At 45.9% G+C, this 26,830-nt stretch overlaps 1 protein-coding gene across 7 annotated transcripts in view; it reads left to right on the top strand.

Moving 5' to 3' along the window:
* Positions 1 to 26,830, top strand: part of TP63 (tumor protein p63) — a 162,850-nt gene that overhangs the window by 42,143 nt on the left and 93,877 nt on the right. For 4 of the 7 annotated variants that reach the window (XM_090147402.1, XM_090147401.1, XM_090147403.1 and 1 more), the window contains one exon: positions 15,643 to 15,759. The exons of 1 other annotated variant lie outside the window; for it this stretch is intronic. In XM_090147402.1, the coding sequence (XP_090003528.1) occupies positions 15,680 to 15,759 (80 nt within the window). In that variant the 5' untranslated portion in view covers positions 15,643 to 15,679. Of the gene's footprint in view, positions 1 to 15,642; positions 15,760 to 18,550; positions 18,852 to 24,797; positions 25,483 to 26,830 lie in introns of those variants that run through there. 2 more of the 7 variants (XM_090147405.1, XM_031603419.2) reach the window with 2 other exon arrangements.

The following is a 26,830-nucleotide window of genomic DNA, read 5'->3' as shown; positions in this document are numbered from 1 at the left end:
TCAAGCTTGAATGTTGCAAGTACAAATCTTACTCTAAAAGTAAATAGTGATGGAGAAGAGCCAGGACAAGCACTATCCAACCCAGAGCACTGAGTTACAGTATTATATATCTCTAGACTGAGAGGTCAACTCCTGCTGTGGCTGAGAGCTTTGCGGTGACTCAAAGGGGATGGAGGGTATTTGCTAGTGACGCACCAAAGCCATCCTCAACAAGCCTAGTCATCCCAAGGAGAATGTAGTCACAGCCCTGTGCCCTGTGCCAGCAGGCATTTGGAAGACAGAACAAAAGTGAGGGCTTGCATAGGGCAAGTGCAGCACGTTGGGTGATAACTACATAATGATAGTGGGCCAGACCATGGCTCCCACTGTCAGCTTTGGCAACCGGTGTCCAGCCATGCTGCAGCACTGACAGGCCAAACGCAGCAGACAGGAGGCTATCCATGGAGCTGAGGTTGCATGACACTGCAGTGAGGAGAAGCAGCTGCAGCCCAGAGGCACCTGAGGTCACTTTGTGGAGACTGAGATTTACTGAGGCTTTCACATGAGGCTGGTTTGGAACAAGCCAAGGGCAGTACATGACCGTAACATGACCTGCCCTTCTTAACCCAAGAGACTGAATTCTTATTACATTCTGTAGGTCTGGTGGAAAACACTGTTCTTTAGAGGCTAGGGCTTGTGCAAGGTTGCTTTGTGGATGGCCACTGCACAAAAAGGGTTCATTTGTGAAACACCCTGCCCGTGGGTGTTGAAAAAAAGTCTTTGCCCGGAGTGTTTTGTGGCACCACAGCTGGAGTTATAAGATGGGGATGTGCTCACAGACACAAACTCAACAAAACGGACCAGAGATGAGCAAAAGACTGTTCTCTTGAAAGCATTTCCAGTGTTCCAGCCTTCCTCCTTTTTTTGTTTGTTTGTTTGTTTGTTCTTGTATCATTGCCATTTCTCTCATTGTCCAAGCATCTCTACAAGTCCCACTGTGAAATTAGGCTGGTTGTGCAAGAGTCCCATTTCATTCTATCTGTTGCCTTTAGAGGGGTCAGGCTGAATGAGGCCAGGGGTTCTGGCTCCTCCCTTGCAGCTGGCACACGGTCTGGAGCCTATTACTGCAGCAGAAGCCATCACACGCCCTTTCCCTTGAGAAAAATGACCTCAGGCCAAGGCATCATCTCCGTGTTATCGCCAGCTAATTGCAGGACATCCTGGGGAAGATGGTGGCATTTGCACCTTTGATCTTCATGGTGCAAGGTTGGGTTTTCTCTTCTGCACGCTCTAAGAGAGTGTAGGTGTTTGCTTTAGGCTACGATGACATGAGAAATACCTTTGTGAGGCGAGGCTTGGGTGTATTGGGGCGTGACTCAGAGGAAGTCAATGTACAGGGATTTGTTTTGTGTGCAAGAGATCTATTCGCTTTAGTTACCAGCATGGGTGTAATTAACTTTTCTTTTTTACATTTTATTATTTTGATTATTAATCATGGCTTAAGAATGGCTGTGCCTGTGAAGTTTTCATATGCACATTCAAAGAATCTGAGATTTACATTATCAAGGGTTGTCTTCAGGGAGCCAGGGAGTATGGTGGCAGTTCGCTGCACTCTCATGAGGAACTAGTACAAATAAGAGGCTGATAGCTTGGGGCAGGATATCTTGCTTTAGAGAGGTTAGTGAAGGACCTTCTTCAAATTGACCTGCAAGAAGTCTTGCCAAGAAAACTTAGGAGAGGGTCAGCATGAGCACAACAAGATGCAAATCTTGTCAGATTTCCTTGGTTTTGGAACTGGACCTCTTTTTCTCTACTTTGATTTAACTGACATCAGATTAAATTAGCTATTTTTCTTTTATGGGGTAAGGATTGCGCTGAGTTAATTCAAGTTTGCATTGCCCTTAGCCTTGATTTAAGATGTCCAGAATCAGCAGATAAGGCTGTGTAGTTCAAATTTTTTGCCACAGGTTGTGTTCTGTTTTGATTCGGCTTATGTGCTGGTGGAGTTGCTGTGGTTTGTGTAAGACAAACTTAAGGGAGCAGAAGGCACAAGGACTGTATGGCCCTGCTGCAGGAAAGCTTTTTATCACTGTCCTGATGCATTCTGCAGTAAGATTGCCTCTCTAATAGACCAGTTTATGCCCAAACAACTCAGATAACAGGTGATAGTTCCTATAAGTTAACTTGAAAGAAATATAACTTCAGAGTGAATGTCGATGACTTTCCAAGAAGGAGAGGGTAGGTTGAGGTGGGAGGCATGTGAATCATGGTGTGCTTTAGACAAAAATTGATATGTCCAGAAGTGAGGCAAGGGAAGCAGGTGAGACATCTTGTGATAATCAAGCCAGAAAATGTTGCCACAATTTCTTAAAGTCTGTGATGTTATAATGGTCAAGTTCAGACCATTTGTCTTTATAAGGCATTGGCCAAATTCCTCCATTATCAACCCAGGTTGCCTCACTGCCATTTCTACTCTAAAACATCTTTTAAGAAAAGTGTTTCCATGCCCAGATTTCCTGTAAATAGTCAGCTCCAGGTCCTGATATGCAGCCAATACATTCACACGGCTAGCAAAGTAGAATTGGAGAGGAAAGAACATTTATATCACTTGGGTAACTCTAAGATATGTTTAGATTCATCCTAAGAGGGAGAAACTGTCAAGACACTCATTAAACTAAGAGTGCTTTTTTTTTTTTTTTTTTTTACAAACACAATACATTGACCTAGAAATGATGAAACTTCTGTAATATATTTGATTGAAATAAAACATTTCCTTCCTCAGGTATTCAGTATTTCTAAACAGTTCTGAAAGTAGATTTAAAATGAAAATTTTTGGTTGGCTTGGAAATTTATCTTCAGTTACGTTTGAGCTAAGAAAGGCAAGAGAAAGAGAAGAGTGGAACCAGGTGGTTTTGCCATGGGAGGAACCAGGTGGCGTTGCCGTTGTAGGGCATAAAATAGGGATCTGTCAACTGGAAATGTGAGCCAGGCAAGATAACTATAGGCAAGAAAAGTGCCATTTCAGCATGTTACTCCTGTCCAGAAACAAAGTGACTGGGTGTGCACCATAGTGCTTGGAAATGTGGCCGCATGGTTTCTGGAGCCAAGCAGATTTGTGCACAGTCAGCACAGAAGTATCTGTGCTGCCCTCATCAATACTGGTAATCCAAGGCTGCCATGTGCATGGCCTTCTCAGGCATCTCTGTGTCTCAATGTTGGGGAAAATTTAGTCTCAATCAAGCTTGGATAGCTGCAGGTCTCCTTCTAGGGAATCAATCTGAATAAGGCTCTTGCATTTTCTTTGCTGTTGTTGATGTTGCTGAAAGAGTGTGCTATTTTTCTGTAGAGGTTCTCCTAGCCTGCATATGGAAAAGGAAGAAAAAACAAAACTTCTCAGGGACAGGAAAGGCTGGTAGTGATAACTGCCAGGCATGGTGAAGAGCAAGAAAGCTTCCAAGGTTTTCTCTTACATTTTGTCAAATCCCTGACTGGCTTTTCCACAACTCGTTCCTTGTACCTTATAAATAATACTTAAGTCAACACAGACAATTGTGGCTACTGGTAAAAACCACAGAGAGCAGTTAAACACAATGGAAATGACTTATTCTACCATTTGTTTCTGCTTTGGAACAAGAGAAAAACTTATGAAAAGAAGTGAGTCATTTTTTTTTCATCCATCTTGGCTTTTGTCTGCTCAGCAAAGTGTCCTTTTTGTGCACAGTTGTGGTCTTAACATTTTTGTTGCTTTTTATTTATTTACTTTTTTTTTTTGCTTTGCCTTCTTGGTTTAGGATTGTCTCCCAGTGACAACTGTTAGCACCACAGAGCTAGAACCTGGTAAAAGACGAAGAAAACCGCCATGCCTTTGGGGAAATGACTCTGCTACCTTGCCAAGAAACATGTTTGGCAAGTTTATAAGCCAAGGTGGAGCTGAAGTTCCCTGAGCCCTTCTGCCCTCCTTGAAAGATGTCAGGTGGGAACCTCAGCAAACCTAATATCTTGAGTAGCATCTCCAGAGCTGGGCAAACTGGTTCAGGTAAAAGAAATTGCAGCTCATATTGAACCTTTGCCCACTTCTTGATAGGCTCAGCCTGAATGGTATCTTATTCCACCTCACAAACCCAAATCTGGCACACGCCTGTCCTCAGAACTGAACTTTCATAGATGATGTGAAAAGTATGGCTGATATCTTAAAATCTTTCTCTTGCATGTCTGCACCTCTGCTCTCCCTTGAGGTTAATTGTTTTAACATCAGCCAGTATTTACTTCATGCATGCTAATCTTGGACTGGTGTGGGCTTCAGGCCTCCACTGGAGCATTACTCCCCACAGGGCCACAAACCAACGCATCCCTTTGGCTTTGCTAAGAGTGCATTAGGAAGTAGGGGCTGTGAAGATGCATGTGGTTAGCCTAAGCAGCCACTTGTCATTTCTGGAGAGTCTTTGTGGTTTTCATGAGGAAAGCAATTGAATGGTCTTCCTCTGAGTTGACTTAGAAAAATTAGAGTGGGGGCCCGCATGGAGAGAGGCGGAGTGGTTGATTTTCAACCGTAAGGCAATCTTGGTAATTATAGCTCTGTGGACAACTGATCTTTGCAGAGTAAGTTATCTCTAACGTTTCTAGTTGTATTAGCCACAACTCAGTGCTGAAAAGGTAACCAGGCACTCACCCAGCCCTTCTGCCAGCTGCTCTAGGGAAGAAAAATAATTAGCCCGACTTTGTAAAAGGATGTTTGACCTTTTTGGAAGGAGCTGACCTCCTGAGATGTGTTCCATGACATGGGGAGCATCTGTTAAACATATAAAGGGCTGTGCTCAAGGAGAATCCCACTGGAGAAGTAGCTGAAGGACGTCTATGTTATATATGGAAGAAAAGATACAACAGAAATGAAAGAAGGCTTAGAAGAAAGAAAAAGTTTGAGGCAGAATAATCCAATATATTTTCTGGCATCGTGTCTTCTGATATTTATCTCTTTTGTATTAAAAAGAAACTAAGGGGTGAAGAGCAAGGATATGTACTACATCCCTGAAATATGAGGTGGCCTTTAGACTGGGGATATCTGTGTCCATTTTTCCAGTCAACAACAGGGTGACATCAATATGGGCAGTAGGGATTTTGGTTTAAGGTATTTCAAAATCTAGGCTGTTCCAGCTGATTGGGTTATCCAGAAACTGCAGCTGAGTCTGTAGACTTCTGTTGCCTCTACTAAGGGGAGCAAGGATATCACTTTCCAACTGCTCAAGCTAGAAACGTCAGCAGCTCTTCTGGGCTGGAAATCAGGTAACACAGCAACACTCCTCTGGCCTTAAACTCATCTCAGAAGATGTTTCTAGGGTTCTTCATGCAGCTGATACCCTGTTGTACATCTTTGTTAAACATAGGGCCTTCTGTTTATATTTTTGCTTGCAAATGACAGGGGTTGGCAGGTTATCTGAATACACTATCTCTGTCTATATTTGCCTACTTCCAAATCTGTTTACAGTATAAAAGTGTCAATATTTTTTCCATGTAAGGTGATATAAGCAACTGCCTCGCTGTTGACTCAACTGAGGATTACTAATTTCAATAGCCAGTTAACACATCAGCTTACATTCCAGGTAAAAGTGTGCTGCCTGCTACTTCTGGGAAGCTAACAGTGCAAGCTGCCTGGAGCCCAGAGCAAAGCCAGGGCAGAGCACTGAGAAGCTCCCTTTGGGCAGGGCCTCCAGCTGCCCAGCAAACAAGCTGGTGGGGGATGCTCTATGGGATGCATTATTTCAGGGTCTCTTCATCTAGTTCTTTGGGAAGCAATTTCCTGAAATTTACCCACCATTTAATTTGTGGTGGGTAGCTGCTGGATTTCCTTTCCTTTTCCTGGTATGATATTATTAAACTTGTCCCTCTAACTTGCATCTAATGCAGTGAGAGCAGCAGGGCAGGCTTTGTGTAGATTTGTCAAGGTGCTTGCAGGGGACTTGCCAGCCCAGATCCTGCCTATCTAGGTCATAACTGAAATTCTTTTGTTATGTGGTAGCTGTGGAGTGCCTTTAGGAAATAGTTTGGATCCATCTTGTGCTGAGCTATGTCTTGCTCCAAGCAAACAGATATTGAGTCTGAATGTGTACAGTCTGTGCAAGACCTGTGCCTGCTCAGGAGTGCTTCTACACTCATTTACACATCTTTGAAATACCAGGAAGTGGCTTAGTAGAAATCCATCCTCTCCATTTTCCTTTACCTTAAAATGCTCTTAAGGTGGTCATGAGAATGTAGCACAGGCTGTCTGTATTTATCTATCTCTAGTTTGGTTTTTTATTTGTTCTGCAGTCATCCTGTAAAAACACTTTAAGCATGCATGTGTTGTTTTTTTGTTTTATTTTGTTTCCCAGTTTTGCTAATCCCCTTCTTTTACACAAATGAGATTTACAGTTCATTTTTTTCCTAAAGGAAATAATGTCCCACAGAAGTCTGCCCTAGGGTTGGAGGAACTGCATGAGTGTTCTTCATTATGTTAGAAATGAGTGTTGATTATGCTCTGCTGGAGTTAATTTACTTGTATCTCCTTGTAACAATGGAATAGATTTTTATTTATGTACTTGTTCTTGCAGTTTTACTTTGTATATAGATAAAATGAGGTCAGAATCTACATAGAAGATGTCAGGATATGGGAAGATGTCCACCTTAATAGTCTGTGCACACATTCATGCTCTGCTGGCATTTAGCTTGGCATAAAATGGCTCTCATCTAATGAATGTTTTTGTCAGCTTATGTGGAAAATATCCTAAACTTGTCAAGCCTATTCATATTCTCTGTCAGTGCCAGGGAGGCATCCATTGTGCCCACATAGCATCTGTTTTGTTGTCCAATTACCCACTGGAATGCAGTAATAAGTGAAAAGCAGCATTGGAGGGCCAAAGTCAAAGTTCAGGTATTGATACCCATACATTATTGATTGGACTAGATGAACTTTTGGTGTTTTTCAAACCTTTATGATTCCATGGTTATCAAAAACTCTGGCTGCCTTGGTGATTCACTGCATCTTTTGCATGTAAAAAAACTTAACATAGATGGACAAGGCAAAGAATGGGACAACGGAAACCTGACCCTGTTTTTCTGGTAAGGATCTATTGCACAGTTTCAGCAACCCTTCTGAGGTTGTGTTGGGAGACTGCAGGCAGCACGGCTGTAAATGTGAGAGCATCCCTCCTCAGTCTCCTCCAGAGCTGAGGACAGCTCAGCGTTGTGTGGGAAGGAGGGCTGTGCAGCAGCCCTGCAGTCAATTCTTGAAGAAAAGGCTTCTTGGACCTTCTCGGTCCATCCAGAGATGGGAACCATCACCTCTTGCTGACTCACCCTTGGCTCATTTTGACTAAAACCTTGATAGTTTGGACAGATCATTTCTCTTTCAGTGATTAAAAGGTTACTCTCTGGGCCAGCTGGGGAGAGGGCGTGCTCAGAGCCTTCTTGACAAGAGCAAGAATCTCCCTGCTTATCTCACTTGAAATCATCTATTTCACATTCATCATCTGAATTCAATTAAAAATAACCTGCAGCTGTAATTGTTAAGGGCTGTTTTTAACTGAGCACCCTTCATCCCAGAGACGCTGGGTTTTCCCCCTGAAGTTACAAGAGCAGGTGGTCAGTGGGAAATTCCTGCAAGCTTCTTTGTGTGGGGTTGCTCTTGGGGGCTAGTCACAGCATATCAGATGTGACTTTGCATTCATCTCTGTGGAACAGAAGGCTGATTTACTATTCCCTCCCATTTCTATCAATACCCAGGAAAAGCTATGTGACATGTGGAGCTATAGGATGCAGATCTGTTCTTGGGTTTTCGCAGTGCATGTGCTCTATGATAAGAGCATCATTTCATGATCACCTGCAGGGAAGCTGCTGTGATCTGCTACAGCGTGGTGATGGTCTATGACACAGAACAATTTCAGTCCATTTTGAATGCATAGCATAAGTTTCCTGAAACATTTGTGTGACTTAGCCTGGTTTGTATCATAAAACAATTAGAAATGAATGTGTTTGGAGAATGTTTAAGCATTCATTCATCATCCTTCTCTTTTTTGTTAATGGGAAGTTTCCTGTTAAGAATTGGGTGAGGCATAGCCTTGCAGAAATGTTCACAAGCAGTGTGAGAGATCCTTGCTTTTGTTCCTGTGGTGTGGGAAGTCTCTGAATTTTGGGCACCAGTACCTCAGGGTGAACTTCTGCAAAATGCACTCATCCACTGCAGAGACGTAACTTATTGCAGGGGAGCAGAGGGCCCTGATTTGCCTCGAGTTTTCTTTGCTTTTCTATCCTCTGTTCCTGTTACCAGCAACCCTGGTAAAATTTCCTATGCATTTTTTCTTTTTAATTAGACTGAATATTTGTGGAAAACTTAAGCCTCAGTGGTTTTGCTCTCCTCTCTGACTAATAGCAGAGAAAAATGTTAAAACTTGTTACTCTCTTTTTACTCAACTTGGCATGTAAGAAGTAGTAATTTACCCAGAGAAAATTTGGAATAGAAACTCTCTTGATTTCACACAAAGGCTTTGAGTGTTGTGGTGAAAATGGCTTTTGATTAGATGAAGTCAAAAGCCCTTGCAGTGCTCATATGTGCAATGTAAGAAGTGGAATCCTTCTCTTCCAGCTTGTCATCACTGCATAAATTTGAGCTCTGGGTACTGCTTTGAAATAGCTTTGCATCCATTGCTGCTCCTGGGGCACAGGAGGCAGGACAGCTTCTCCACTGCTGGTTTACTAGGGCAACAGGGCAGCCTTTTTCTGATTCATGGGCCAACCCACAGTCCGCTGTGCATCTCTCACCCCATTTAAATAGACACCTTCAATGAGAAGCAGTTCTGTCCTCCCCCTCTCCCCCAACTGGGGCTGTGCTCATTGCACACTCCCTCATTTTGTGGCTTGAGAAGCTGTATTTCTACTTCAGGTGAGGAATTCAGCCTCCTCCTTCTCTGCCTCCTCTTCCCTTAATGCAACCAACCATACTAAGTTGAAAAGATACTTGGCATCCAAACTAACACACCCATGCTGTACCTCATCCAACTTTACATCTCTAGAGCAACTAACCCTGCAGCTCACTGATGACTTTTCAGTGGCAGTATGGGAGTATTTCTGGGGCTGGGGTACAAGTGTGTATCTGTTCTTTGTAGTTCAGCTCCCATTCAGAGGTCCCTCCCTGCAAAAGCACTGCTGGTTAGTTTCATTGCAGTGCTTCAGAAGTGTTTGCAAGCAGTGCTGCACTGCAGCTGAAGCCAACACCTGTGTGCTGGGGAGGCTCTGCTAACCTACCTGCTCTGGGCAGCTCTTCCTTTGCAGGCTGTGAGCTCAGTGTTGCTTATTTCTGCAGAAAAGCACCAGCACCATTTCCCACTCATGCCAGTGGGAAAGAAAGACTTGTCAAATGAATGCATTCCCAGGCTCTCTTCCTCCCCTGCTGAGATAAACCACAATTTCTCCAGCTCTAACTGCAGGCAAGTGCTTCTGTGATTGGCCAAGACAGTGAAGCCAGATTTCCTATGGCTGTGGTATCGAGTGTGGGGTTTTTTGTTGGAGGTGGCTTATTTTTCCTCAAATCTTTTTCTTTCCCCATTGTGCCTTATTGGGGCTGCACTAGAAATCCACAGCAGAGATTCCCTGGTGAAGGAATGGACTCCCTGCCACCTAATAAAATAGTCTACCCAACTTCATGTACCAATTCTATCTATTAAAAGCTGAAGCACGTTTACAATCTTCCCTTTAAAGAGCACAAGGCACTTGTAGTACTTTCTTTTTGCCTCACCACCAAGTAGCACAGAACTTGTAGGAAATCAGGATTCTTTCTGAACCTCGGCCAGCAGTAGTGGGAAATTGGCTAGCTCTCTTGCAAAGCCAGAGGGGAGATTTTGGTTGGATGTTAGGCAGAAATTCGTTAATCAGAGGTGGTGAGGCCCTGGCACTGCTGCCCAGAGAGCTGTGGGTGCCCCATCCCTGGAGGTGCTCAGGGACAGGTTGGATGGGCCCTAGGTAGCCTGAACTGGTGGGTGGGGGGCAGCCAGCCCACGGCAGGGAGTGGGGCTGGGTGGGCCTTAAGGTCCCCTCCAACATAAGTCATTCTGCAGTTCTATGAAAGCTGCTACCTTTTGCTGAAATCTTTGCGAAGGGAGATGGGAACTCAGCCTTTGGATGCTGTAACACAGTGAAGCAGTTCCTGAAGAAAGGCACCTTTCCAGCTTTCTGGAGGATTCTGTTCATGTGCTACAGGGGTGCGAGTAGAAACACTTTCTTCTTTTTGTTATGCTTGAGAAAATGGCTGCATCCTTGCAGTTGATTTTAGTGCTTTGTTTCCTTTCCTGCTCTGCTCCCAAGATTCTGCCCTTGTCAATCAAACACCATCTTTTGTGTAGATATAATAGATAATCTTATACAGGATGGTTTTCATTCACTGATTCCCAGAAGGTCTTTTTCAAGTGAGAAGTGCTGCACCGTCAGGATGCAGTTTGCTGTACACACCTCACCTGAGCCAAGGAGACACTCCCTGCCACAGCACTTTGCCCATTTCCATCTGTCTGATACCTCTTAAGGGATGTGTGGACATCTGGAGCTGGTTGAATCCCAAGCTACAAGGCTTTACAGAATCATTCGAAGCAGTCCAGTAATGTCCCTTTACCCTGTGCTGATCACATGGCAATTTCAAATGACTCGAGCATTTCACATTTTTGTGTAATCTCCTTAATATGGGGGCACTTTGGGAGCTCTCAGATTTCAGGGAGTTCAGGGTAATTTTAACTTGCTGGAACACTACAAGTTTCCACAGATCTGAGCACAGAGGTCTGGTGGGGAAGTGAGTGGCTGGGGAGGCAGCAAGTCTATCTGCCCCTCTTCTGGAGCAGGCATTAACTGAACAAATATTGTTATTGCTTGGAGAAATAAAGGTGCCAGAGTGCCAGGGAGATGGGCACATGCTTATTTGCAGATTAGACTGAATAGTGAAGAAGCTTTTTGCTGGACAGTTGGACTTTGTTTTACAAGGTTACCATTCAGCCCTGTTTTATTGGCAGCACGTTAACGCAGATTATTATGCAGACTCACTGAAATGCTTATCTGTGGTTTGCTGATGATGATCTATAAACAGTTCTAATCTCCCTGCCTCCGTATCTCTTCCTTCTGTGAAGGAAGTTTTGTGAAGTGTTACGGGGGAACGCTCTTCAGTGTGGATGTTTCCCACCCTTTTACTTTCCAGTGATTTTGGAGAAGTGTTTGCATCTCTGGTCGTCTAGTCAAACTTCATCTTTGATCATCCATTGATTCTTAATGATTTTATTGAAGTGGATTTTTTGAAGAAGCAGCTAAGCTGTGGATTCAAGTTTATTCCAGTTTTAAAGTAGGCAGACTAATGAAAGATAGACCAAGGCAACGTAAACAGCTTTGTTAATGCTAATCATCCAAAGCTGGATGATGTTGAAGCCTGGAGATGTGCTCCAGGCAGGGACCTGGTAAGCTTGGTCTACTGTGACAGCTCTTCAGACCCTGCGATAGACCAGCCTTGGTCCCTGTAGTCAGAGCTGGAAGGAAGAGCAGAAAACATGGCATGTGAATTGTCACGTTTCACCTGTAGGCTGATGAGACTTGCAGGGGCACCAGCTCTGCAGGATACAATGAGATCCCTCCATCCTGAGCACATCCAAACCTCTGCATAGGTGGGAATTATGTTAAATTCAGGATTGAACCCTGCAGAGCCAGGGCTGCCACTGCCTACACATGGGAGAGACACAGGGAAAGGAGCCACTCAGTCACAAACTAGACTGCAGCTGACAGCAACCGATTGTTAGAGGCACCTTAATTTAATTAGAGCTGAACTGGATCATTATTTAATGAGATCTGAGCCTAATTAATTTTTGAAGTCACGGTAGGGAGATGCTTTGTTCCTTTTGAATAGATAATTAAGTGAGGCACACACAGGCACTCTGGGCTCTGCTGCATTTGCAAAGGATTTGTTCTTTTTCTTATCTCCATCTTATTTGTATGAGCACTTTGGAATTAGGAATTAATTGTTTTGTTGCTGCTGATGTTGGGTATAATTATCTTGCTTCAGAAAGGCAGAATTTGTCTAGGACCCAGGGCTTTGTCTTCCAGTGCACACTGAGCAGAACCACTCTTGAGGTTGCAAAACCAAGGATGGGATACACAGAGATGATGAGCTGTCTCCAAAGTGCCCTGAGCACAAGGTGCTTCAGGTCAGGGACGGAATAGCCAAGCAAGAGGCACTGTGGAGGGCAGGTGATGGTGTTTCACAATGCCACTTTCAGTCGATTTCCCAAGGTAGACAAGCTAAATTTCACGTGGCTTATCCTCATCTTCTGTTCTGCCAGAGCTGAATGATGCACCACTGTGCTCAGCTGCCTGTCTCTGGCAGGAGAAGATTTGGTCTGTTCCTGTTTTATTTGTAGTGGTGCTGTGATGCACCAGATCAGAACAGCCTGGCTGTCTTGTTCCCCACACCCATAGAAGCCCTGGGGAATCGGACATTTGCAAACGTATGTTAACATCTCAGTAATTGAAGTGGCGTTCATTTGCAAGCCATAGATTAATATTTTGAGTTTTAATGTTTCTAGAATAGTGTGTGAATTGTTCTTCCTTGGCACCAGCAATTAACCCGCAAGGTTCAATACCCAGCAGGTCATTTCCATTAGAAAGCAAACGTTTGAGCCCAGCTTTCTTAGAAGGTATCAAGCTTCATAAATAAAATGGATTCATCAAGAACAAAGAGCTTCTTGGTTCCTGGCACCTGAGTTAGTGTGAAGCAGAGAGCTTTCTCCATGATTTTTTTCCACCCTTGCTTTGCATGCTTTTGTGGGCTCTGTTTGCTCCTTCACTGGACATTTGAAGCAGCCACATACACCCACAGTATGAGCCAGCAAGGAAACCTTGTGGCACTTGCAGGAGTCATTGACCATATGCCTGAGCTCTCTGCTGCAAAAGCTCCTTCATTGACAATGAAGGTCATGGCTGTATGACCAGGTTAAAACATTTAAGTTTCAGTACACACTGTGTATCAAACACAGCAGTGCTTGCCCTACCTCAGCTTGTCCCATCCAGCCAGGAGAATTGTAATGGTAACTCCTTATGTGACCCACCCTTATTGAAAAGAAGAAAAGGAACAGCTTATATTGACAACTGATAGAAGCTGGCCTAATGGCTGCCATATCTGTACGCTGATTTTTGCTCCCATCCATACCTTTGGAGATCCCCTCCTATTTCAGCATCCTTCTAAGATGACTGCAGAAGAGGCCCTTCAGCAGGCTACCGCAGAGTAGCAGATGCTTCAAATCAGCTGCACAAACAGGTGAGCTGCTAATCCATTTCTGCCAACTTCAGCTTCCACACCTAATTTTCAGTTTTGGAAGAGACCTGTGCTGAAAAATATCTTCAGATAGATCCTACAGCTTTAGCTCTGGGACTCCTTGCTGGGGTCTGTCTGTTGGATGCAGTCTATTATAATCAGGCTTTCCTATTTTTAATTGCTCTAGGGCTGCTTTTCTACTCACTGACAGTTATTATTTTTTCCCCTACTCTTACACATCTCTTTACACCTTTCAGTTGGTAACAAACCCCTTTGATTTTCCCCAGAAACTCCTACCAAAAGCCATCCTGACATTCTCACCTCTAGGGCTCCCTGTTATCCAGCTACAAAGTAGATCTGGCAAAATGCATTCCCTGTATCTTTGTGACTGGAGCCCTGGAAAACCATGCTGATGGCTGCACTAGTTGTGTTCCTAGTGGGGCGAGCTTGACCCATAGCTGTTGGTGGATTATATGATCCATAGATCTTGGTGGAGCTATTGCTTCCTCACCTTTCCATGTGGCAACAGGAGCAGCAGCCTCAGGGCTCTTTGCCCTTTCTCTTACCCTTCCCAGCTCTGTGTCCCAGCTCTGCCCCTTTCCTGCACTGCTGGGAACTCTAGAGCTGCCTCGGGCACAACGAGGTGCCTCATGCTTGCCTTGATGTGGTGGCACAGGAAAGGCAAGGTGAGGGTGCTGAGGGTTGGAGCAAGAGAGCCTGAGAGAGCAGGTGCACTGCGGTTAGGGCAGATGACTCCATCCAGTTACTCATCTCCGAGCAGGTCTCCACTTATTCCTCTCTCTTCTTTTCTGGAAAGTTACTGTAATTCGCTTATTTATGATGCTTTCTGTCCCTGCAGGCGGGATGACTTGTTTTACTGCTATCCACTCACCTGCAAATCATTGCTTTAGGTCAGCTGCAGCATCCGAGGGCAGCCTGAACCTACTGAATACTGTCTCCAGCCCGGTTTGCACATTTCCTAACCATCTTGAAATGTGCAAGTAGTTCACATACAGTTTACTGATGGTCTCACCTGAGGTGATGCTGGATGTATTATGAAGGATGATGCACGTCCTCAGCACAGAGCCTGGCAGGGTCACACCTCACCTGAGGGAGAGGCTGGCAATGTAGTGTGTGTAAGCAGATGCGAGCTCCAGCTGGACAACAGCCAGTGCTGGTCTGAGCTGTGTGGCTGTGGCTATTCCAGCGCTGGCATTATTGAGTATAAGAGTATATTGGCCAGGACTTTCAGCCAGGCTCATGTAACTTACATGGGCTTTGGTCCTGGTCAGAGCAGAGCTCACTGTGCCTGCTCAAAGAGCAGGGCAAGGCAGCTCAGCATACTTATCCCACAGATATGCCAAATGCGTGTCTGTAGAAGCCAGTAATCGATCCCATCCAGATTCCTCACCATTAATCTTCATCTCCAGCTAGCATCACACGTCTTGAGGTCAACAGTGTTGAGATCAGCCAAAATCAATAAAAATCTACATTGTTAGTGTATCCTTAGTGCAGTGCAGCTGTCCTTGCTATGCAGGGAGCATAACTTAATCTCCCAGCACGATGTGTTGAATTTATTGCTTGGCGACATTCAGGGAATATGGAGTGGTGGTGGGTGGGGAAAATCCTGGCTTTTGATTCAGAATTTGTACTACAGCTGTGAGTAAAAACACACATCTGATGTGCGACTCAAAGCACACGGCTCCCATTGCATCTGGGTTGCAATCTCTCACTGTAATGCTTTGCTTTCCTTTCTTCCTCTCTCTGCACTTATTGATCTGGCTGGTTCCAGGTGGATGCAGACTGGGTGGAAAAAGGCAGATCAGGTACAGAAACAATATTGAATAAAACGGTTCATCGGTGGCAAGTCAGCAGTCTTTAATCCTTCCATGTAAGGGGAAAAAAAGTCATTCAAATTAAGAGATTGTTTTCCTTTTAACTTAGCTCTTGAAAAACGCCACAGTGAATGATTTCATCTCCTTAAGCAGATCCCCTCATCTGGCTCCCCGGCAGGCATTTGCTCAGCGTCTGTGCCACTCTCTGAGCACAAAAAATGCTGCTCACAATGTCAGCTCCTGCTCTAAGAGGGGTTTCTGAATACCTTTTCCCCAGGCTGCTTGCTTGCTGAGTACACCCCAGGGCATGAGAAATGGGAAAGTACCAACAGGGGAATGATACAGCTTTAGTCCATTTATTAAAATGAAGAAGTTATCCCAGCAGCAAAAGCCTTAAATCAGTGAGAATTCTGCTGCGACTTGAATAAGGACAGAGTTTCATCCCAAGTTTATATGCCGTGTGTCCTGGTTTTGTACCTGTGGAGCTTCAATTCTTATAGTTGGGTTTTGCATTCTCATTCACAGACCGTCCTTATAAGAGCCAGCTCTGGTCACCTCTCTGATGGTTACATCAAAGCCTAAACCAGCAGTCACCTGTGAGAAAAGGAAAGCCACCAGTCTGCAGGAGATTTGCACAGATAAGTAAGACTATGGCTTCTCTGAGGTCAAAGGGAGCTCAGCACATGGCTGTGGAAAGCTTTGGGAGATCTTTGGAAAATGCTAAGCTTTGATCTACTTCTCCTTGAGGTCAAAGCAACTCCTATTATTTTGCTGCTGATTTGCTTGTGGGTTAAAGTTGAGCTAGAATTACGGAGCAGGACTTTCTGGCTTTAGTTCTCCAACAAACTTCAAGGAAATCGTGGAGAACTGCTTCTTTCCATCCCTGATGTTTCCTGCAGAGCTATTCTCAGTGTGCATGTTGTCACCTTATGTGATTTATAATCAGCTGGAGTCCAGGACGTGTGAGCACGTGGTTATGTGTATCCACACTGTGATCCCTTGCCCTGATGCCAGAGATAAATGCTTTGACTCTGGACTTCTATTATGTTCTCAGAACCAAACCACTCAGCAAGCCTGCCTCGTGATTCCACTCAACCCTGTCATAATGATTTTAGAAGGAAACCACAAGAAACGTGGTGGTTTTGGGTCTTCGTCAAAGCACAGCAGAATGGCGTTGGCTGAGCGTTTATTTATTTTTTAATTCATTTTAACATTACATTCAGAGTGAAAGTCTGGGCATATACCTAAGCAGACAGAAACATAACGAAGGCCTTGCATATGGTTGTGGTGAGAAACCACTGGATTTCATCTGAAAACTTACTGGGGACACCAAGGAGAAGATAGTTTAAAGTGCATGCAGCTATGTGAAATCCCACCGTGAAAACCGTGCGCTCTTTGGGGTTATTCTGCTGTTTCTTAGTTCTCTTTTCTCTACAAAGCTCCATTTCTTTGGTATACATTCAAATTTTAGCTGTCATGAATCCAACATTTTTTTCTCCTGTCCACTTTTTTCATGTTCTCCCCAGACTCAAAAACAGCCCAGCTCCCTCTGGTATAGCTGAGAAGCAGATACCTTCCTCTCCACATCTGGGTATGAATGCAGTGGCAGGCTGCTGCTGTGGAATAAAATCTTTTTGTCATGAATAATTGCTCTGGAACTTGCTGGGCATCTGACCATTTATTGTTAGTCAAGGAGTTGCCTAGGTCAGTGGCGGTGTGAGTAATTCTAAAACACTGGGCAGTTGCCTGGGTGGTGTGTAGGCGCCTGCACACCCGTAGCTCTAAGCGTGCTTGCAGTGCTGTACGGATGGGGCAGGGAGGAGGTGGCATAGTCAGCTGGCTGTATGCTGGGACATCAGACAGAGTCGCTGGGAGGGCGTTTGTGGGGCTGCAGTCTGCAGCAGCTTTCTCTTCCTGGGCTGACGACCATGCTGCTCAGTTTGCTGCCCAAGGACCAGGGTAGCCAGCCCCAGGGCTGACGCTGGTGCTAGGCAAGCAGTGCTGCACAGGGTGTCTGGTTGGAGAAGGTGTTCTCTGTGACTAAGCAAGATCCAGGGCATAAGCCTTGAGCAGGTGACCGGAATTGTTCCTGTTCCTCTAGAGCTCCCGTGGTCCCAACAACACCTGGGCTGGAGGCCACCAGCAGGTAGCAGGGACGGGGCTCTCTGTGCCCTGGTGAGTGAAGCCTGCAGTCCTTCCATGAAAGCAGACTTAGCAAAAGCCCTCTGGGATTAATAACAACAGGGGCCACATGTGCAGCGCATGCTTTCCTCTTCCTGAGCACTTTACACAAGGATCCTAATGAAGCCAACCTTGTGCACTATAGACTGAGCTCTCTTAGTGCTCTTTAACGGTAGGAGTTGTGAAATATTTCTTGCATCTATAATTAGGGAGTAGAACAGATGGCAAGAGCTTAGTTATAATTAAAGCGTAACGCACAGTGAAATAGTCCAGTGCAGCCAGTGATTCAGCGGCAACCAAAGAATTTTAATTCTTTCTTTGCTGGGCTTAAGCTTCAATTGCAGGAATTGAGACTTCGGGGAAAGTTTGTTGCATCACTTCTTACATAGAGACGTGGCTCTGTATTAAAGGACTGTGTGGAAACTTTTGATTGCTATGTATTAAGTTATATTGTGTGGTCTTATTTACCTTAGTAACTTGAAATTGTATGTGAAAAAGGCATGTGAATTGTTTAAACAGCACAGAATCTGCATTTTGCAATCTATAATAGCAGAGACTTTTAAAGTCTGTCTGCCTAATAATTGATTGTTAATGCTTTAGGATAAGTTATTTGGCAAGGCATTAATTAAACGTTCTTAAGAATACATTTTATTTATAAAGCTGCTTTAAAAGGTATTATCAGTAATAATAATTTAATGCATATTTAATACCACTTTCAAGCATGGTTCATTAGACACCTCGTGCCATTAGGAGTGGAAGCAAGTGGCTAAGCTGTTCATTTTCTAGGAGACAGAGCTAGAAGCTGAGAGCAGGCAAAGAGCTAATGCAGAGCCTGGGAGCTGAATGGCAATGCCTGTGCCATTGAGGTTTTCTGAATGGATGCTGTTTGAGTTGACTTGCACCATCGTTCACAGTTCCTACCCTTGAGGAGGGCGACTGAAGCAGTCATAAATGCTCCCCAGCTCTGTGTATCCCAGATGTGGGGTTAGGAGGCAAATGGTGACAAGGTGAACCTGTGCTTCTGTACACAGAGACGTGACTCAGAGTGTCTGGGAGCCCCTGGAAAAGGCTGTGGGAAGGCAGGGGGCTGAAGAGGTACTGAGAGGGACTGGATTTTGGCTTTGTGAGGAGCAAGTAATAGGATGGGAGTGAGACCAAGCTCCGTTTTGCTGAGACTTGTGCTCGCAGGACCAAAAATAAATAAATAAACGGGGGAAAAAAAAAAAAAAAGAAAAAAAAAAAAAGAACCCACAGCCTTATCTCCGCTCCCAAAGCGAGCGTTTCCGGCCTGCTGCCCTATGCGACAAAGGCGGCAGCGCTCAGCGGTGACACGACGCAGAGAAGCGGTCGCGGAGCACGGCCGGGCGGGGCGGCACCGGTAGGTGGCGCTATAACGCACCGCCGTCGGCCCGGCCTCAGGGCGACCAGCGCGCGCTGCCCCGAGCGCGTGGCACCGCCGGAGAGGTCAGAGGTCAGGGGTCAGAGGTCACGGCCGGCCGCGTGCGGAGCCCTTCCAGGCACTGCGGGAATCCGAGCTCTGCGCACCCCAGTAGGTAGGTGGGTGCTTGGGGAGGAGGGACCGGGTTTCTAAAATGTCAGATCGCCTCTGTGGTGCTGGGTGAGTAAAAGTGATCCAGCCTGCCTGACGCTCCTGGAGGAGCAAAGGTGGTGATCCAGGTGAGCTGGGCCCATGAGGAGTGCAGGCTGCTGCACAGAGGATGTGCAGGCTTGTGAGCTTCCATTGCTGGTGGTTAACGCTTTGGGGAGTTTTTGCTTTAATTGCTACTGGTTCTCAGATTGGCTTTAATCCCATCCGTTTGGGTATGCCTGCAGGAGCTGCGCTCACACCTCGGATTGCAGTAGAGGCACATAGCCTTAGTGTTGGGAAGCGGAGTCCTGCCAGGCTAGCAGTGAGTTTATGCTGTATCCTGTTTGGAATTGAGAAAAATCTGTTGAGCTCTATGCTATTGCATGGAGGATTTGGCAAAAAGACAGAGAGGTTTCTGCCTGCGTGCAGATTATGCAGAGATGGGGAAACACCAGGGGACAACAGCAGCAATAGCGAGACATTGCTGAGATTTAGCTCTGACTCACAAGGAAAAGTTGGAGGGAGTGAACAAGGAGTGATGCAGCAATCTTCAGTCTGCAGCATTCCTCTTTCTTCCACTGAGGCAAATGCTATCCTTGTGAGTGACCTTTGCTCAGATGGAGTCTCTCCATCTTGGCAACTTGCTGGAAGCTTTTTGCTTTATGTAGAACAAACTTCTCGTTGGACTCACTTATGGTGTGGTGCTGCTATCTGCCATGGACCTTCAGAAGCAGATAGGAACAGCCCTAATACCTGTGCACTGACCTTTGTGGCATCTGATGGGAAAGCCTGCAGCTGGGAGCAAAGCTGAAGAAAACTCCAGGATGGACCTTGGGGTGAGAGGCTGAGGGTGAGCCTGTGCTAGGGGAGTGAAGAGAAGCAGCAGGGAGCTGCTAGCCCTGCCCTGCCACACACCCTGCAGGATGCAGCTCCCAGGGTTATTGGTCCCAACCTGAGCTTGACCCCACAGGGCTCGCTGCTGCCGTGTGTATTTGCAGCACGGTTCTGGTCAGAATGCCAGACATGTCATGTGGCAGCTGTACAGGGAGGCCAAGCCTTCCACCTACACAGCTCCTGCCTCTGCTTTGATATGCAACCCAGACCAGACCCCATGGTGGGGTGTTGCCACCTGTCCCAGCCCCTCTCAGCCTCCAACCCAGCTTTAGCCGAGCCTGGGGCCCCGCTGTGTCTCAGGAACGCCCTGAGATGGTGGCACAGCTGCAGGGACCTCCGGGAGGGAAATTCCCTCTGCCCAGCAGGTCTATTGCTCCCTCTTTGCCTTAAGAGCAATGGGAGATTCCCATTGGAGTCGTGCAGTGTCCTGCCAGCTCTTGAGGACAAAGCAGGGACTGGAGTACTGTCGGAGAGCTGACTGCAGTGTAGGAGCCTGGTTTTTTGTCCATGTTTCTGTTTATTTCAGGCTCACATTTTCCCCATACCATAAGGACTGGGTTTGACTGTTCTATGACAGGCCAGGGAACAACAGTTGCAGTTTGCTGATGTCCTGGTACTATTCTCTGAGCTGCTTCCTTATGCTCTCTGTCAGTAGAGAGAAGGGCCCTGGTGTTTAGGAAGTCAAGAGAATCTCCTCCAACATTCATTTCCCTTCCAGCTAAAGGCATTACCCAAAATCCATAGTCAGCTCCAAGCCTGCCTTCTTGTCAACTCCTGAGACAGAGTCCTGGGGACAAATGGTCCAAAAGCAGTTTGTGCTTAATTATACTGTTTGCTATTCCTTCTGAGAGCAACACCAGCCTATACTGTTTCCTGCAAGTGGATGGTGCTCTGACCATGCAGATGCGACAGACGTGTCACCAAAGACAAACAGCTCTGAAAGTGTTTTTTGTTGCTTTCAGGAGGGTTTGAAGGGTATCCTCCTTCATTTCTTTCTAGCTCTAGGCAACACTTAGCAGTCAACATGAGCATATTGCAGAGTACCAGTGTTTGCTTGCACTGCAGACAAAAGGTGCTAGGGGAAAGTATTAAGAAAAATGGCTTTTTCTTCCCCCCCCCTTCAGTTTACTATTCTATAAAATCTCCTTCTCTCAGTGCAAGCAGAGCAGGGGCAAAGGTTTGCATGAGTACAAGGCCAGAAGTCTGACGTTTGTGGAGCAATGGGGCCAGAGATTGCTGTTACCTGGAGGCTTCTCCCACCACCATGGTGTTTGGGTAGGTGCTCTGCAGCCTGTGAGGTCACACACCTGCTACCCTTCCCCTTTCAGAGGAGTTGTTGGGAAGGTGTCTTTCCTCTGAGCTTAGTTCAGTTGCTGAATTCCTAAAGCTTTAACATCTTTGAAACCTTTAGATATTAGTAAAAATTTAGTTGAAAGTGGAAAATGCATTCAGGAAGGATGTTGACATAGTGTGATCTTTTTCCCTCAGATAGCCAAAATAAAGATTTCTTATTGCCTGGAGGGGGAAATTATTTCCCCCTCCAAATTTTTTGAACAAAAAGAATCTCCAAATATCCCACGGAGTTCTCACTTTTGAAATAAATTCATTTAAAAAAAAAAAAAAATACAGCCCACAGCCACTCCCCTGGAAATCCCAAACTACGAAAGAAATGTTTCATCCCCATGGTGTAGAGGGTGGGGCTGATTCCAGGCAAGTCCTGCAGCCAGTAGTTGGGAAGGTGGCTGAGAGCAAAGCTGAACCTGCCTTTCCCCATCTTTCTGAGCTGCTCAGATGGCCCCATATCCATGGTTCTGGAGCCACAGGGGTGTCAGGGTGCTCTGTTTTTCACCCTTGTTTAGGACAAAGGCTAGCATGCATCTTGGCACTAAATCTGGGTGGTGGTGGCAAGTAAATCTGTAGCAGTCCCTTCTGCTAAAACATCCACATATAAGAACCGTATGGAGAGGGTGCATGGAGGGGTAATGAGAAAATAGAAAAATAGGCAGGAAACAGCTGTGGGCTTTCCCAGACGTGGAAGCAGCAGCGACAGAGCGATGCCCCGCATTCTTGCCCACCTACACACATGCTTCCTCTGCATATCCCCATGCTGCCAGCTCACCGCAAGCGCTGTGGGCTGGGCTGGAAATCCACTGGCCAGACAGATCCCCGACAGCCTGGCTTCCATCATTCTCCTGCCGGGCATGCATCTGCTGCTGCTCGGGTAGCACTGCTCTCAGAGCAGCCTGCGGGCATCCCAGAATGGGCAAAGAATTGGTGGGGATGTCATAAGTCCCTTTTTGTTTTGAGTTGCCCACCTTTGAGGGCTGCTACCACAAGAGCTCCATTTCACAGATTTTCTTCAAGGCAGCGTGAATGGGGTTGGCCAAATAATGGGAGAGCCTCCCAGCTATACACGGAGCACTGGCAATAAGCACATATGCACCCTAGGGCTTGTGTTTCTACTGTAGGCTGTGCTATGCAAGGAGCGCCCTGCAGCTGACGGGAGGTTAACACAGTCTAGCTGCAAATGCAGATACCTACATCGGGAACCTTTGGCTCAGCATTGGCTGCAGGTGAGGGGCAGGAGGGAAGATGGGGTTAGACTGTCGCAGGTAGTTGTTGCCTGGCTGTCACCCATGGCTTCCTGTGGCTCTATTTTTTGATGGGAAAAGCAAGCAGTGGACCTTTTCAACCATTTCAAAGAATATCTAGATCTCGGGTGGAAGCTGAAAATGTCCAGCTTTCTGGGAAAAGGCAGCCACGTTCTGCATGTGCTGCCAGTGTGTGCCAAACTGTGAGCCATTTGCATTTCCCCAACCCTGGACATGAGGACTGTAAGGACTTTGGGCAGTTGGTGGCCCTTTTTGAAGTTTTTATGGAAATGTCCTTGCTAGACATCCCCTCCCATCGATGCCGTGCGAGTGAGAAGAGAGCCCTGCTCTGAGTTCATTACAATTATGTGGTACTGCTTTTTGAAATTAATTAGTTTTCTTCAGGAGCAGATATTCTTTTGGTGTGAATTACAAGCTGGAGACTGGCTGCCTCATCTTGACTGGGGTGCTGTTAGACGTGTTTGGCTCTCAAAGCAGGAATCACAAGCTCAGTGGTTTGGACTATAACAAACTTGGGCTTAATGTGACTGAGGAACCGAGGAGCACATGGAAGGGCACATGGATGTTGGACAGTCCTGGCAGAATTTCTTTAAAAGGTGTTGCAAAGAAAGACTTTTTGCACCATTGCTGCTATGCTGAGGTGTAAGAACAGAGCTGAAATTCATCTTTGGCAGAGGAGGCAGCCCAGCAGCTCCAATCCCAGGAGCAGTACTTGGGACATCTTGACTGACCTCATGGTGTTAACTGGGCAGTGCCAGGTAAGGAGAAGGGCTGAGAGCAGAGGCGCAGATCTGGATCGTGGGGTGGGAGTTGTCCAGCCTTCCTTTGCTTCCAGCATTTTGGTTTTGGCACCCATGTCACGCTGGCAAAGGCTTCTCTAGTTCCAATGGAACAGCATGTGAGCAGTTCCGTTTTCACACAGCATTTCTTTTTCATGGGACTTCTCTCTTCTCACTTCTGGGCTGCAATCTAGCAGGAAATACAAACTCTTCCAGAATGGACACACTCATAACAACTTCCATGAAGCCATGCCTGTTCCACAAGGGCATGGTTGAGGAGATCCAGGAGGCTGCTGGTCTGTCTCTTGGGGCAGGCAGAAGCTCTCAGCAGTGTACTCCTATGGACTGGAGCAAGAGGCTGAGCCCAACCTGATGCCTCTCCAGCCAGGCTGATTGTCTGTACTCATGAGGATTGAAGCCGTCCTGAAGCCAGGAGAGCATGGCCCCACACTCCTGCTGAAATGAAGTGCCTTGTTCTTTGCCTTCAGTACAGGGCAATTGTTCAAAGCTTGCATCTCCCCACCAGCACAGCCTGATTTGGCTCTTCTTACACTTCTGCATGGTGCAGAGTTGATGTTTTACTCCAGGCAGAAGCAGTGTCTAGCAGCAAGGAAAGCCTTAGCTTCAGTTAATAAACACACTGTTTGTGTCCAGCCTCTCTTCCCTGGCCAACACCACTTAGTTGCTTGGGCTTGAGCAGGGATCAGCACTACAAGTTGACAGGATTCACAATTCACAGATGTTAGGAACTATCAGGCTGAGTGTGGGTGGAGAATGTCAAGTCCGAAATAGCTCCCCTGGCACAGGCAGCAAAGAAAATGTTTCCACATGACATTCTTTGAACCAAAATTTCCTACGAGGAAAGAGCAGAGAGAAAAATAAGAGTCAGTCGCTGCCTTCTCAGAGAGCTTCAGCTTTTTGCTCAGGACTTTGGCATTCATGCTGACATCAGCATGAGAGATGCTCAGTAGGTGAGCAATGGAGCAGCACCCTCTGTGTACACAAACATACATGTCTGCTGGAAGATGCAATCCCATTGGGTCATAGATACATGGATGCTATTTTTTCCTGCTGGAATCCATTTTAATTTAGCTCCTGATTCATATTTCATTCATTCTCCAAAACCACAAAACCAGGATAGGTTTACAGCCTGTTCTATTTGGATGAGTTATGGAGGGGGAAAAACAGAGGAATAAAGCAGGTTGCCTTCTGAAATGATGGTCTGAGAGGAAAAAAAAAAAATAAGAAAAGGCAAGGGGAAGGGATTAGAGGTGCCCTTCTTGGTTTTCAGTTTACTTCAGGAAAATCTGATCTTTCTCTCACCTTAGGTAATGGTGGACTTAATTTTGCTCTTATTTCTTCAGGCTTTAGTGGTTTGAAAAAGACATCCCTATTTTCTTTCTTCTTACTTTTCAGGATATTTGAAAGTATTGTAGTTTTTCACATGGAAAAAATGGAAAAAATATATTTTCAAAATGCTAACACAAATATCTCAATTTTCTTTGGGAAAAAAAGAAAAAACAACCATAAAAAGATATGGGGTGAAACATAAACAATTACCTCTGGTGCTTGGGGGGGGGGGGTGGGTGGGTGAGAAATGAAGGGTGGACAGAGGCACAGAAGTTCAGAGCTAAATTTAAATGAGGAATTTCCCTGTATTTTATCATTCTGCTTTTGAAACTACAACCACAACAGACAGTTTGAACTGCATCGAGAGAGAGGTTGAAAAAGAAAATTTCCCCAGGCTGTGTCATGCAGGTATTGGCCCCAGGGAAGCTTTTAGAGCACGACAAAATGCAGTGCGGGCAGGGGAAGCTCCGGCCAGCTGGAGCTGAGGATGACCAGCGGCTGTGGCAGTTTGCAAAATCGCAAGAGCTGCCAAAATTAAACTGTGAAGTCAGGCGGGAAGGCAACCAATGGCCGACGAGATCAGAAGTTCAGAGATGCCCCAGATGAGCTCCCAACAACAAGTGCGGCCGACGTACACCGGAGTTTATTAAGGATGTTGAGAGGAGGGGAAATATTGGCGCAGAAGATGCCCAGCTGGTGAGGAGGGACGGGTGGTGATACTCAGGTCACTTGATGAATCCCATTGGCCAAGCCCCTGGGAGATCCCACCCATCTGCAAGTGTAAAATAAATCTCTAAAGTTGTATCTGGCGTACCACTTGACCTTATTGCTTTTGGCCGGCTGGCTTTGTATCTATTTATTTATTTTTTTGCCCGTGCCCTAAGAGGGGCTGGAAGGAAATGAATTTTGAAGCGGCGCCGTTCAGCACCTTGCAGTACTACCCCGATCCCTGCATCCCGCGGTGAGTCCCGGGTGTGACGTAGCCCTCTCCTATCGCGGCTCTGATCTCTGTGACTCGTGTAATTGTTAACTTGCTGCTATCGGCCGGGGGCAGCTGGGCTGCACGCGGAAAAAATGTGCCACTCTCTTCATGCTCAGTGGAGCTTACTATTATTTTTGGCTTTCTAACAGGTTACTGTTTAATTATAGGCATCCGCTTAAGATATCGGCCTCTTCCTCTTTGGCGTTAGAGGAAAAATATAAGATAAATAACGTGAAAGCTGATAGCGTTTTGGAGGTGAAGGTTACTCAGTGCTTTGGGAAGTGCACGGGTTGCTGTTACTTTCTATAGCAAGATATGTGTTTGTTTGTGTCTTTAAGTGTAAAAACTCATGGAAAGAATGTAATCATAGAATCACTCAGGTTGGGAAAGAGCTTAAAGATCATCGAGTCCAACATAAGCTTTGAGATTTGGGAATTGAAAAGATAAATAAATCATTTAAAAGACCCAGAAAGGAAACTCCTTCTAAGCGAAAGCACGTTTCAAAGAATATATTTTCATTCTGTTTAACAGCCGGCACAGAATCTGACAGCCACTCTTATTTTAGCTTTGTTGTTAAGCTGCGTTTTAGAACTTTCCAGCAGATAAAAGAGAGTGTCCGCACGAGGTATCACGGTGTCACATTGTCGGTCTGTTTGTTTCTCCCAATAGGAGATACTATATTTAAGCATGTAAATGACATGTAGATGGTATTTTTCCAGTCGTAAAATTTGGAGAGGTGAAATCCTCAGAGCGGGGTCGCTTGCTGGGCTGCTTTAAGGCTCCTTTCTGGCCGTGCTTGGAAAAAGCTCTGGCTGCTGTCTCACCGCGGCATTCTGTCTGCAGAAGGGTTAACTCTTAACTCATCCTCTTCATGGTGCATGTGTTGCTCCTCTTCACGGTGCATGTGTTGCATAGCTGAGCGCTTGGCCGCTGCGATCTCTTTTTCTTTCCCCTCCACTGCCAGGATTTGTTGCAGCATTGCTGTTTTCTCCTTTAACGTGCTCCGTGTCACTGTGGTTTCGGTGCTCCCTGTGCTGGGAAAGGAGAGGAGGGGAGCTGGCAAATAGCGAGCGGTACTTGGCCATGCTGCCACAGTGCAGGAATGTGGAATGAAGCAGGGGGGGTTGGTTTCTCTTCCACAGCACCAACACGGGGCTGCCAGCTACATGCAGTCACGCTTTGCTGTCCCAAAAACCCACTGAGGGAGCAGCACCCATCTGGGAAGGTGCACTGGAGGTTGCAGCAGTGGGGTCTTAGCATCTTGAAGGATCTTTGAATCACAAACTGTCCCAAGTTGGAAAGGACACGTGAGGATCACCAAATCCTA

This window comes from Phasianus colchicus, chromosome 10 (assembly GCF_987193195.1).
Source record: "Phasianus colchicus chromosome 10, bPhaCol1.hap1.1, whole genome shotgun sequence".
Taxonomy (NCBI): domain Eukaryota; kingdom Metazoa; phylum Chordata; class Aves; order Galliformes; family Phasianidae; genus Phasianus; species Phasianus colchicus.
Note: the sequence above shows the minus strand (reverse complement) of the source record. Positions and strands in the feature narration are given on the sequence as shown.